Source organism: Rhinoderma darwinii, chromosome 2, assembly GCF_050947455.1.
Source record: "Rhinoderma darwinii isolate aRhiDar2 chromosome 2, aRhiDar2.hap1, whole genome shotgun sequence".
NCBI classification, from domain to species: Eukaryota; Metazoa; Chordata; class Amphibia; order Anura; family Rhinodermatidae; genus Rhinoderma; species Rhinoderma darwinii.
In genome coordinates, this window is record NC_134688.1 from 114,442,147 (window position 1) to 114,455,274 (window position 13,128).

At 42.2% G+C, this 13,128-nt stretch overlaps 1 protein-coding gene across 4 annotated transcripts in view; it reads right to left on the reverse strand.

Moving 5' to 3' along the window:
* Positions 1 to 1,562: 1,562 nt before the first annotated feature.
* SPATS2 (spermatogenesis associated serine rich 2) overlaps positions 1,563 to 13,128 on the reverse strand; it is an 87,642-nt gene continuing 76,076 nt past the window's right edge. For all 4 annotated transcript variants that reach the window (XM_075852171.1, XM_075852170.1, XM_075852169.1 and 1 more), the window contains 7 exons: positions 12,484 to 12,681; positions 12,074 to 12,209; positions 6,746 to 6,804; positions 6,437 to 6,546; positions 4,858 to 4,960; positions 3,791 to 3,984; positions 1,563 to 1,977 (listed from right to left, as the gene is read on the reverse strand). In XM_075852171.1, the coding sequence (XP_075708286.1) occupies positions 1,669 to 1,977; positions 3,791 to 3,984; positions 4,858 to 4,960; positions 6,437 to 6,546; positions 6,746 to 6,804; positions 12,074 to 12,209; positions 12,484 to 12,681 (1,109 nt within the window). In that variant the 3' untranslated portion in view covers positions 1,563 to 1,668. The remainder of the gene's footprint in view (positions 1,978 to 3,790; positions 3,985 to 4,857; positions 4,961 to 6,436; positions 6,547 to 6,745; positions 6,805 to 12,073; positions 12,210 to 12,483; positions 12,682 to 13,128) is intronic.

Consider the following 13,128-nt stretch of genomic DNA (forward strand, 5'->3'; position numbering starts at 1 on the left):
TTTTATTCCAGAACTGAATGTCCCATGCATATTCTTTACATTTGCTTGTGTGCAATAGCCTACTTACTTAAATATTCCTTCTATATTTATGTACTATATCAATATAACTGAATTGTGAGATTAAGTTCTGCATAGCATTTTATGTAACTAGCACGATATGATTCACTGTACAGAGCACATTAAACTAGCACTGCAGGATTGTCATTATTAAAGAGACTTCATGGCTCATCCATGGGATGTTCTTAGTGACCATCAAACAGCCACATAGAAGAAAGCGATACATTTCCCAAGGCAGGCAGATCAACAGCTTCTGATTGATAGCTGCTCCAATATACACTTTAATCAATGTCTGATACAGATTTTTATGTAGCCTCAACATACCTGCACTGACGCTAAATAATGTACTGTATTTAATATTTCAATATTCTATAAGTGTTGTTCTTGGAAAAGTGACAACACCAAAGCCCTTGAACTAAATAAAATACAAACCTATAGCTATAACATTACCCCCATCCTTTCCCATAACCAAAAGAAAAACGAGACACATGAATATTGGTGAAAGGTGCATCTTTGGACAAGAGGAAAAAAAAAAAAATGTAGGAAAGGGGCACTGCCCTAATTCACAGGAACATGAAACAACTTGGCCCATTAGAAGGGCACAGCAATAGGACAGTGCACTTTCACTCTTTGGTCCATAAAGACAGCTGGATGAAAGGACCAAGGAAGGAAGTAGTAAGACTGAACTGGCTCCCACTGTACCCTACAATGCTTCTGGATCCTGCACAGCGAGGCTTTAAGACTTCCAGTTTGGACAGGTAAGCAAAGGGTTGGTTACAACATAGAACCAAAGAATAACTTGTGGTAAATCCAACCATGGCATCGAGTAGTGCTGAATATGTGCCATTAACAGAACAAGGTTCAGCGGTGGAGGCGCCACAGATCACTGACCGAAGATCGACAAGGTGGTCAGCAACTGGGGACTGTAAGAAATAAAAAGGAATGTGTAGAATTTGCCAACACCAGTACAGAAAACAAGGCACTTTGAAGACAGACGAAGGAAATGGTATCTCGGAAGTAAATAAAAGTACTGGCAGAGCAGAAGGTAAATGGTTTGAGAAGAAAGATCTAGTAATGTAGAAACCTAGCAATGCTAAATCACTCCAAGAAGAGTATACAGAACTGCAGGTCTTATGGGACATTGCATAGATTTCCATTCTATAAAAACAGCAGTAGATTAAAAATTCAAGAAGCTAGAGACGCTAAGAGCCCGTGAGTTTGAATTCTGCAAAGCTGGCGGCACAGTGGCAAGAGCTGGCTCCAATATGACATGTCCTAGCCAGCACCTGTTTGTGCTCTTAGCAGAGGAGATCGAAGAAAGGGAGTAAGTTGGGGATGCAGATACAATGCAGCAACTTATGGAAAAGCCCATTGTTACTTTAGAAGCAATGGCTGGAACGCTAAAAGTGAATGGGCAAAAAGTGTCCATTAGTAAAAATAGACAAGAAAAACAAAGACAGGCTTTGATAAAGACGAGAAAAACAAGAAAAGTGGCACGAAACAGCTGGCTGTAAACGTTTCTCTTTGTTATTAAATCTAACAGTTTACTAAAGTCAAGTTACAGAGTTGAATGTTGAAAGTGCGGACTAAAGGCATATGTTCTCTCCCGTCTCAGGAAGCGGATGCCGGGTTGGCTCTCGGTTTACGCTGTGGTAGGGCTTTATTTTCAGGGTCCAAGACCCCTATTTGGACGGACTCCGGAGCGGTAGCAGGTCCATTGGTTCCAGAGGGATGGGTAGATGTCCGGTCACTCGGTGGACGTTGGGTCTGTGGGTAGCCCTGGTTTCTTGGGTTAGAATGGTACCATGAACTGTTCCGGTTGCGATTGCCATTATCATATCTTGCATTGTTAGTGTTGTAGTTTTGCCGTGGGCCCTGAGGTCGGTAGCCCTGCCCTGGTTTTTTAGTCATTGGATATCCCTAGTAAAAGTTAAAATGAGAAATTATTACCAGTAAAGCATCAAGTTACAACAGTAAAACATCTCTGCTTCTAGAACGGTCAGGCCGGATTTACACGAGCGTGTGCGTTTTGCACGTGCAAAAAAACGCGGCATTCTGCGCGCGCAAAAAGGAACTTAACAGCTCTGTGTGTCATCACCATATGATGCGCGGCTGCGTGATTTTCACGCAGCCGCCATCATTATGACACTGTTTGTATGTTTGTAAACAGAAAAGCACGTGGTGCTTTTGTTTTCATTCATACTTTTTACTGCTGTTACGCGAATCACGCGCGTCACACGGAAGTGCTTCCGTGTGCTGCGCGTGATTTTCACGCACCCATTGACTTCAATGGGTGCATGATGCGCGAACAACGCACAAATATCGGACATGTCGTGAGTTTTACGCAGCGTACACGCTGCGCAAAAATCACGGACTGTCTGAACGGCCCCATTGACTAACATAGGTATGTACGAGGCGCGTGAAAATCACGCGTGTTGCATGGACGTATTACACGTTCGTCTAAATAAGCCCTTAGACTTCGTTTAAATCACAAGTTTCTCCATCAGAAACTGGAACCTTGTGGATTACCTACATGCTTGTAGTCTGTATCCATGGCGACACAGTAGCATATTTCAAGACTATTTGTGACGTAGCGTCAGGTTTCATATTAGATATGGAGAAATAAGGATGCAAAAGGTATAGCCTTTTTTTTATTAATATGGAAGAGAACGAATACCACAGGAATACAAACTTTTTGTTTTGTTTCTTGATAATCCTAGAAACCTAGTCCTTTGATATGACATAAGAGCCAGTGTCATTTATGGTCATCCTTTCTTCCTCATGGCATATACAGGCTCTTCAGCTTTCAACTATTACATGATGTACCAGACTACATATATCTTATGACTTTACATTATTGCTTATTGTCTATTTGCAGCACATACTAAACGGTCTTTGCACTTCTTCAAATGCACGGTTTGTATTGATGTACATGTTCTCTGTGAACAACGTTTTATACTTTTCTAAAATCCATTAAAAATGAGAAAAAAATAAATAAATTTGTTTCTTAAAAAAATAACTAATTATGAGTTTCTCGTGAAGTTTTACTACTCTAGTCAGCCCTTTATGCGTTATCTTGATCAAACATGCTGGCTGCCATTAAACAGCAATCACCTTTCATATATTGTTAGGAAAGTAGGGCTGGTCACCCAGCTCTCCAAAGATTCGGAGTGGTAAAGGTAGTATTACACGGCCTGACGTGGGCCGTGTAAACGAGCATAGATCAACGAGACCGTTCATTGATCGACGCTCAGTTGCGCCTTTCACAAGGAGCTAGTATGGGGACGAGCGCTCATTACTCCGAACGCTCGTCCCCATACGTTATGTCGGAAGTGCGTCTCCCGGTTTACAGAGAGATGTGCTGCCGACAAGGATAAAAGTTTATGCATTTAATACTATGCAATCAGCCGATGAATGAGCGTTAAGGGCCTTAAGTCTACATTTCATTACTTACATTCTTTAGATCTGCAGATTTGTATGCCAATCAAGTTGGTAGATAGCTTGGTGGTCAGGGTAAAACTTTACGATGGTTGTGGTAATTATTGCATCTGTTTGCTTTGTAGTAGACCAAGGTAACAGAATATAATCTTGAGATTTCACTCAAAAGGACAATTCATGTAAACATGAAAAATTATTTTGTTTTTGTATTTTAGGGGAAGCTGCTCTAATTCATTTTAAACAAATAAATTAAATCTAAATCATACAAAATCAAACTGAGCAAATAAAAACATACTTGTCTAGGTGGTTGATTCTGCCTGGAAACATTATGACTGGCAGCAGAGTCTCCGGTGGCTGTAGGCTTTCGATTGGTTGAAGTAAGGCTGGAAGTAGAAGACGGGTCTGCGGTGGACGGAGCGGAGGCAAAACTGCGACTAGTTAAGGAGCAACACCGAGTGCGGGTAGAGTAACTGTTCTTTGGGTGGGACACTGGAAGGTAAAACAGGAGGCACACGGAGATCACAAAAGGCAAGAACATGTTATTACTAAATAGATTATAGCCAACACATGTCACACATGCTGTGCTAACTGTAACTGCTAGCTTGCCAGCATGAATATATAAACCTCATGCTGCTCGCTCCAAAGAGCCTGCGGCAGCAGAATCAGTGGGGGTCGGAAACAGAGGCTTCCATGACTGATCTAAATCACACTATTTATTTTTTTGCAGTCACCATTATATACATTGCCTTGTATCTGAAGAATCAGGTGGATGTACGGATCTTAGATCACATGACTAAGGAAACTATCCTGCTCAAGGGGCAATTTGTAAATGACTACATGACGACTATTCGGCTTTTAGGTAAACATGCAAACATTTTCTGTTTAGCAAACTAAAACAAAGACGTGTTGGAGCAATGACTCCTGTGAATGTACACGAGACCGGATTTCAGATATATTCTAGATCTGCATATTTCTTTATGGTAGTAAGGCTGCTATTGACCATACTAGAGATATATTCTTGTAACAGACTTTAATGGGCAATGAGCTCTATATTTAACACACGCAAACTCCCTGTCTAGGGACGTTCATCACTTTTATAGTAGCAGAATGCAGGAATTTTATCACTCCGATAATGGAAACAATTTGGAACCTATAAAGCTGTCAGTGCAACGTAAGCGGCAATAACAATACATATCTGATGTGTTCACAGCGAACGGGAGCTGGGAGGATATTATTGGAAGAGTAGCTGTATTTAACTTCCGTCCGGCACCATCAGTGAGCACACGACTATTGTCCTTGTGAAAAAAGATGAAGCCACAAATGAACACAAATTCATGTCAATATCAGACAATAGGGACAAACCTTGTCCAAAGGACTCTAAGCTTTTCTTCAGAGTCTCAAGGTCGGCGGTGAACCTCGCAGCACGGCCCAGCTCCTCATCATACTTCCGCTCGCTGACAAAATGCTACAAAAAACAAAAACACACATTTATCTCCAGCTTAATTTAAAAAGTGGATGTATTCAAGAATGCCAAAGAGAAATTTATACCCAATTATTTTCCACAGTCGATATGCCTATGTAATACCAGGAGTTGTAATATATATTGTGTGGGGTAAATGGGTTGACAAAGGGTATGGCCATATAAAACTAGAGACGGGAATGCATTGTAATAAAAAAAAAAAACAAGAAACAACTTACCAATAAGTCTCTAAGAATTCCACCTAGAGCCCCCCAGAAGCTGAAAAGCCATGTCGCCCAGGCTGATGCCATGTGACTTATGGCTCTTACATATTATGGTCATGGCTTTTCAGCACTGGGGGGCCTGGACAGAGTTTTTAACAAAGGCCTATTGGGAAGTGTATTTTTCTAATTTTACCACATTAGTCTCTTGCTTAAAGGGGCTCTCTAGCAGTATGACAACGTAAAACTAAACTGTAAAGTACTGAAAATAATTGTTACACTGCACAAATACGAGAGATTATACAATAAAATATCCTCTAAGGCCCCATGCACACGAACGTAAAAACGCCCGTAATCACGGGCCCATAGACTTCTGTTGGCCACGGGTACCTCCCCAAATGCTTACGGGAAGGTGCCCAGGCCGTTGAAAAATATAGAACATGTCCTATTTTAGGCCGTAATTACGGCACGGGCAGGCCAGGCCCATAGAAGTCTATGGGGCTCCCATAATTACGGGTGATTTCGTGTGTGCACCCGTAATTACGGGAGCGTTGCTAGGCGACGTCAGTAAATAGTCACTGTCCAGGGTGCTGAAAGAGTTAACCGATCACAAAATCAACGTGTAAAAAAAAAAGTTCATACTTACCCAGAACTCCCTGCTTCTTCCTCCAGTCCGGCCTCCCGGGATGACGTTTCAGCCCATGTGACCGCTGCAGCCAATCACAGGCTGCAGCGATCACATGGACTTCCGCGTCATCCAGGGAGGTCGGGCTGGATGTCAAGAGAGGGACGTGTCACCAAGACAACGGCTGGGTAAGTATGAATTTTTTTTACTTTTACCTCGGAAAGGGCTGCCCCTTCTCTCTATCCTGCACTGATAGAGAGAAGGGGCTGCCGATTACTGCAGTGCAATTTTGCATCGAAAACGTGCCCGTAAATACGGGTGGAATACGGGTGACACCGGACCCATATTTACGGGCACGGGTTCGTAAATACTGGTGCAATACGGGTCGAATACGCGTGACAACGGACCCGTATTTCCGCCAGCATTTACGGGAGGGAAAAAATACGTTCGTGTGCATGAGGCCCAACACAGGGCAAATAGCAGAACTTCGATCCTGACCCAATTAATACAGGAAACAAACATCTCCAGGATGCTCTTCAGGTCATTTTTATGTACCTTCAATAAAAATACTTCTGCTGGGATTTACGGTTATGCTGACTATGATCTCGTAATATATTACAATTAAGTGTGCCCAACCTTGATGTCGGCACGAAGCTCTGCCAACTGCTCTTCAGACATCCGGACAGCCACATCTGTCAGCTTCTTTAACTCCTCTGCCTTCTTCTGGCGGCTGTGCAATATCTCCACTAGGGAAAGATATGGGGAGAGAGATCAGCGATGAAACAGCGGGGTAAGAAGCCAACCCCAGGGGGTATACACGTGAAGAAATCATCAAGCTATTGTAACACTGCGTGCAAGTAGATGCGGTGCAGAACTGTAAATAATTCTATAAATTAGTGTTGCCTTATATCATTTCATATCCATAATGTGTGATTCAGTACTTACTTGCTTCTGCTTTCACCTTATCCATTTCAGCTAGTAATGCCACTTCTCGGTCTATGAGGCTGGGAAAAAAAAAGAGGAAAAAAAAAAGTAAATATAGGTAACTCCACCTATGTCGCCATTTTACATTTCAGTTCGTTTGGTGTTTGAGGTCTATAATTCTAACAAACCCAGGCGGAGAAGAGTAACACAGTATTATACTTGCGTAGTTTGTTTTTGGGCTCAGTTTACACATTGCATTTTGATGCAGTTTTTTTTGCAGCCAAAACTTTACATGGAGTTATTACGCTGCAAGTGTCAATACTTCACAATCCATCCAATGGAAGGGACAGTAAAGTCTGTTGTGTCTAGAGAGCCACGTGCATGATTACTTATTAGAAGCTTGTATCAGAATAGTCTTTAGCCTGCCAGTAGGCGGCATCAGAGCTCGCACACAAAAAACAACATCTACATGTGTACAAAGATTGTCGGTGTTGGTGCCACGTGAGATTTGCTTTAACCCCTTAACGCCGAAGGACGGATATATCCGTCCTCAGCAGCTGCTAGTTCGCGCAGGAGGACGGATATATCCGTCCTGTGATCGCGCGGGTACTGACAGTTTACCCACGCGATCAGCGGCAGGAGCACGGCTGTTATACACAGCCTGGCTCCTGCTGCAACTGCCGGAATCGAAGCACGCGCCGATTCCGGCAGTTTAACCCATTAAATGCCGCTGTCAACAGTGACAGCGGCATTTAATGTGTTTGACAGAGGGGGGAACTCCCTCTGTCTCCCGATCGGCGCCCCCGCAAACAAATCACGGGTCGCCGTCGGGTTTCCATGACAGCCGGGGGTCTAACAAAGACCCCCAGGTCTGTCTTCAGCATCTGCCTGTTAGGCGATGCCAGAGGCATGACCTAACAGGTTGCCTGTCAGTTTTACACTGACAGGCAATAATGCTTTGGTATACGAAGTATACCAAAGCATTATATATGCGATCGGCATATCGCATAGTGAAGTCCCCTGGTGGGACTAAAAAAAAAAAAGTAAAACCGTTAAATAAAGTTTGTGAAAAAAAAAATAAAAAAAATTACAGTCAAAGTCAAATAAAACTACTTTTTTGCCCCAAAAAGTGGTTTTATTTAATAAAACGGTCAAAACAAATCACACATACACATATATGGTATCCCAGCGATCGTAACAACTTGACCAATAAAATGAACACATTAATTAAACCGCCGGATGAACGGCGTCCAAAGAAAACGCAAAAAACAACGGCAAAATTCTCTCTTTTCTCCCATTCCCCCCATAAAAAATAAAATAAAAGTTCATCTATAAGTCCTATGTACCCCAAAATAGTACTAATGAAAACTACACATTGTCCCGCAAAAATCAATCCCACGTACGGCCACATCGACGGAAAAATAAAAAAATTACGCCTCTTGGAACGCGGCGATGCAAAAACAAGTAATTTTTTTCTAAAAGGGTTTTTATTGTGCAAACGTAGAAAAAACATATAAAACCTTTACACATTTGGTATCCCTGTAATCGTGCCGACCCATAGAATAAAGTTAACATGTTATTTACGCTGCATAGTAAACGGCGTAAATTTATAACGTGAAAATTAATGCTGGAATAGCTGCTTATTTTCAATTCTCTCCTAAAATAAAGTTAATAAAAGTTAATCAATATGTTATAAGCATCTAAAAATGGTACAATTACAAAATACAACTCGTCCCGGAAAAAACAAGCCCTTATACGGCTATGTCGACGGAATAAAAAAAGAGTTACGACTCTTGGAATGCGACCGTGGAAAAACAAAAAATAATCCTTGGTCATTAACGTGCAAAATGGCCCGGTCATTAAGGGGTTAAAGGAATGCATGCAAATTCTAAAACATTGATTGAACCCAGTCTCAAAATTTTAGCACCAGGACCAAAAATAAAAGGGTCTACTATCGAGATCCCATTATCATTTCTTTTTAATTGCTATGAAATATTTCTTACAGCCCCAAACATTAAGTGCCTTAGGGCTGGAATGAAAATGGAGCTCTACAGAGATCTTATGGAGAATAATATGTCAAAAAGATGGGATGTAATTGCCTGGCGCCAAGTACATAGTAGCTGGGAAAGGTATAATCATAACGGAAAGCAAACTATCGTATTTTAGGTTGCCTCACATCAATTGTATGTACCTGGAAAACCCCTTTAAGGCGGTCTATAGCTTGAACATGGGGTGCAGGCTATAGATTGCTGTAAAACCATCTGTAACAGGTTTCGTGTAGTGAAGCTGCAGGTTTGGATTTCTCTAAAGGTATAAACTGGAGGAACAGTCCAACTAATCTTAGTATGTTAGCTGGAACTTGTTGAATATAAGGATTTCAGAGGCAAGCATCCAAATAGTGACTGGACAACGCCACTCTTACAATGAACACGACCACTATGTACAAGAAGCTATTTCCTCCATAACCCCCACGTCACAAAATAGAGAAAAATTAATAATTGAACTGTGAACGTTAAAGTCGGCTTTGTCATGCTCTGGTACAGGTATGTGACAGCATTTAATATATTGGTTTAATATGACTAAAATACCACAATCCCCAATTATTTGAACAAACACACAGCGCTATTGTGTCCACTGCGCAGAAAAGGACAAGCCACCACCCTAGCTGGAACCGTAATGCTACTAAATCCGGCCTAAAGCTGGAGAAAGTTCTTCCCTTGATATTTATTGAAGGAGGTTCCAGCTGGCGGAAAGCCAAAGCAGCTGAGCGAACTGGCGTTGTCCCCACCATACGGGACTAAGCTTCCTGGTTCACACTTGCGGTGTACGTAAAACCTGAATGTAAATAGGTTTGTTGTTTATGCATCGGACAATGGATAGGAGAGGCAGATATTTCCATTCAATATACAGGACTTGATAAATGTGTGACAAACCACATCTAGAAAACTGAACTTTAATTGTGCAGGACACAAATATAACATTGACCCATATTCAGCCTCAAAGGGGTAATTCGAGAGCAAAAAAAATAAAATAAATTAAACAATTTACGTGGAACCATGTATAATCACTATGTAAAAGTTGAATAATTCATTACTCGACGATCTCCGATCAGACGGCCGTGCTGCAGTCTTACTTCCTGGTTGGAGGCGGGATTTAAACGTTCAGAGGAAACTGAAAGACTCAATCCCGCCATCCTTCTCTTTCCCCTGCACCTACACTGTTACACTGTGCCAGGCAAGCCTTGTGCACCCCTCAATCACAGAACAAAGTCCTGCTATAACACGGCACCTGCTGCTCCTAGGTTTTCACCAGTGATCCGCATCCCCAATCCTTCCTGCTATACCTATCCGTTTCTCCTCCTACTCCCCCCGATATCGAGGGAGCTGCAAGAAAGGGGAGTGTGCGCGGCTCAGGCCTGCAGCCTCCCCTCTTCAGCACTAAACGTCCCCTGACACTCTTCAGCCAGCCACTGTGATGACACATGTACTCTCTCCGCTTGTGGGACACAGTGACACGCTCCCTTGCCTCCCCCTCCCGGTACGGTCACTCACCCTTGCCTAGCCCCTATTGGTTACGGGATTACAGCAGTCCTGTGACTGAAGGGGGCTGGCAATCTTACTATGTTCAAGCACGTTGCGGTCATGTAAACGGTGATGAGCCAAAACCAACAAAAGAAAAAAGCAGCCCTTAGTCACATGATGCTGTGTCGAAAAACTACAAAACGTCTTGTGTCCCGTGACGGAGGTTCAGAACGGAGGATCAGCGCATCATTGAAAACGGGAGTGAAATAGCGCTATTATATTTCTCGTTCTAAAATCAATGGTAAATAGTTTTTGCTCGTCGGATAACACCATTGATGTGTGTATGTGTATAATGCATCAACACCAAAAGTGACGGTATCGGATCAGAGTAGACGGCGTTCCGTGCAGATCCCCAACTACAGACTAGTGATAAATGTAGAGTGACAATAAATTATAAACTGGATTGCATCCACTGGCCCCTGAAAAAGTTTGTTGTGGGAGAATCCAAATTATAATACACATAAGAAAAAATATGATCTAAAGTTGTAAAATGCCAAGGCCGTAAAATGGTTAATGAAATTGCTACGGCCTCAGCCAGATACTTAATGAAGTGCGTAATCCAGACTCATTACAACCATAGGAGTAATTATCTATAAACCAGAATGGGGTAATAAGCAGAGATTCTCCGGGTTGAAGCCGGTGCATGTTTGTTAGTCTGAGGCGGCGGGTGTTATCACAGGTCATACAAATCCTCCCTTGCACAACGCAGTACTGGTGTGGCAGGTTCACAAAGGTGCTGAAGAAATGGAACAGCCCAAGGCCATGTTTCCTGACTGTCACCACGTGAACAGCAAGAAACGAAACACAGGACTGAGAGAGAGAAAAGGAATGTGACTGCCGGAGAGGGAGCCGTGAGTGACAGATCCAAACCGCTAACGCTGGATTAATAGGAAAGTTATGAGCCCAGGATCAAAGCACACTCATAAAAGACAACGCACAACCACAGGAGTTAACCATTGAAAGCCCGCTGTGCTGCAAGTCTTCAGTCGGGAACTTTTATTACATCTACAGGGAAGGCAATTTATTGAATATAAATCTATCGTGTGTCCTAAGCGTATAACGTGTGGATGGGGTAGTAAAAAAACATGATACAAATAATAATCATAAGTCTATTTTTCACAGCACATTATAAACATCCCATGCTGTAGAAAACCCGCAGGAACAGGCCCTTTTTTGGCCCGGATGCTCCTACATTAGGAACCGCATGGTCTTGCCTTCAGTCACGTGTAAAATCGGATGATTTCAATAAATATTTTCTAACAGTATGACACCTTGTGAGAGTTCCTTCCATTTTATTGTTTGACGTTGGGATCGAGGCAGTAAGTACCGGAAGCGTGCAAGTGTCACACCTAAGGTCGAGCCTTTTATTACATATATGGAATAATGCGTCATGGCGTTCGGTATTAAATGTTCTACTTTATCGTGCCAAATCCCAACACAAAAAAGTTGAAAACCTTTGCATTCCACTAACTGTGAAACCGTGTCTTCAAAAATAAGGAAAGTCAGATAGCAGGATAGCAGGATAAAAATCGTGTGAATACTACATGGCAGCCATTAAAATATTTACTACAAGGGAAGATTCATAACCCCCCCAAAAACAACAATAGTCATAGAAAGACGCAGTTTCCATGTCAAATAAACTGAACTGACCCGTACACTAATAACTAGAGCCTCAAAAAGCGGTTCTGCGCCACCCTCGAAACAACTTGTACATATTACACTAGTGGATATAAGAGGTTATTACACACTCACTATTATAGTAACTTACCTGCTCTGCACTTCTGAAAAGGTCTGCTTCATCTTCTTAATCGAGCTATCCATTTCTTCCTTCACAACCATACGATACCGTGCCAGGGACACGGAGCAACGCTGCAGGTCCTTCACAGACTTCTCAATATTAGCACCTGTGAAATACCACACATACTGATATCATATGTAGAGTACATCCAGCATTATCAACATAACAAACTGCTATTGAATGTGAATAGTAAGAGCTTACCCTTACCCTAGCATTGTAACTATGTAGAAACATGCAAGTAAAAAGAACAATTCTTGACGAAAACTTTATTTAGCTCAGCCTACAGTCTACAGGTAGGCTCTTAATACTGACTTAACTAGTTAGATTGTTCTTCAAAAGGAAGATGATCAGCATTTTCCATGTTCATTCCCTAAACTTACCGAGCTTCCTAGATCCTGAGGATATGTGGACGTCCTCTGCTAGAGATGAAGACAGTGACTGAGAGCTAGAGCCGCTTCCAGAGCGAGCTTTGCTGTGCCTATGGTCCGAGGGGCCATGTTTCTGTGGCAGATTCTGAGGAAGGGGAGATGCTGTCAGTTTTAGCTCTAGATCCGGACGGCCATTATGAAGTGTGGATGCTGTGAAGAGAAGGCCCCAGTTTATGTAGAGACTAGTAACGTGTAAGTCATCCAAAGATTTTCATACATTAAAAAAAATCCTCGGATCATAGCCACACCACTCATTGGAATAACTTGGTTGTAACCTTTATCTCAGGTATAAACTGTCAAAGAGTTGATGGTTTGGCTGGCATTCCTATACCTGGATACAGCCATGACTGGCATCACTATATTCACTGATGCTTGCAGTATACATTATACAAACGGCATATTTTTGCTTGCTATGTTCAGCAAAAGATCTAAAACCAACAGGACACCAATGAAGCATAATTTAGCCTTTGTTAAAAAAAGTTGCCTTGATTTGACACTACCTATGCGCATCCAGTCGGAAAGCAGAGCTCTCGGTATTGCCTCCTCTATTACATCTATTTTCACTTATAGGGCATATAAAGAGGGTTGACCTAAACA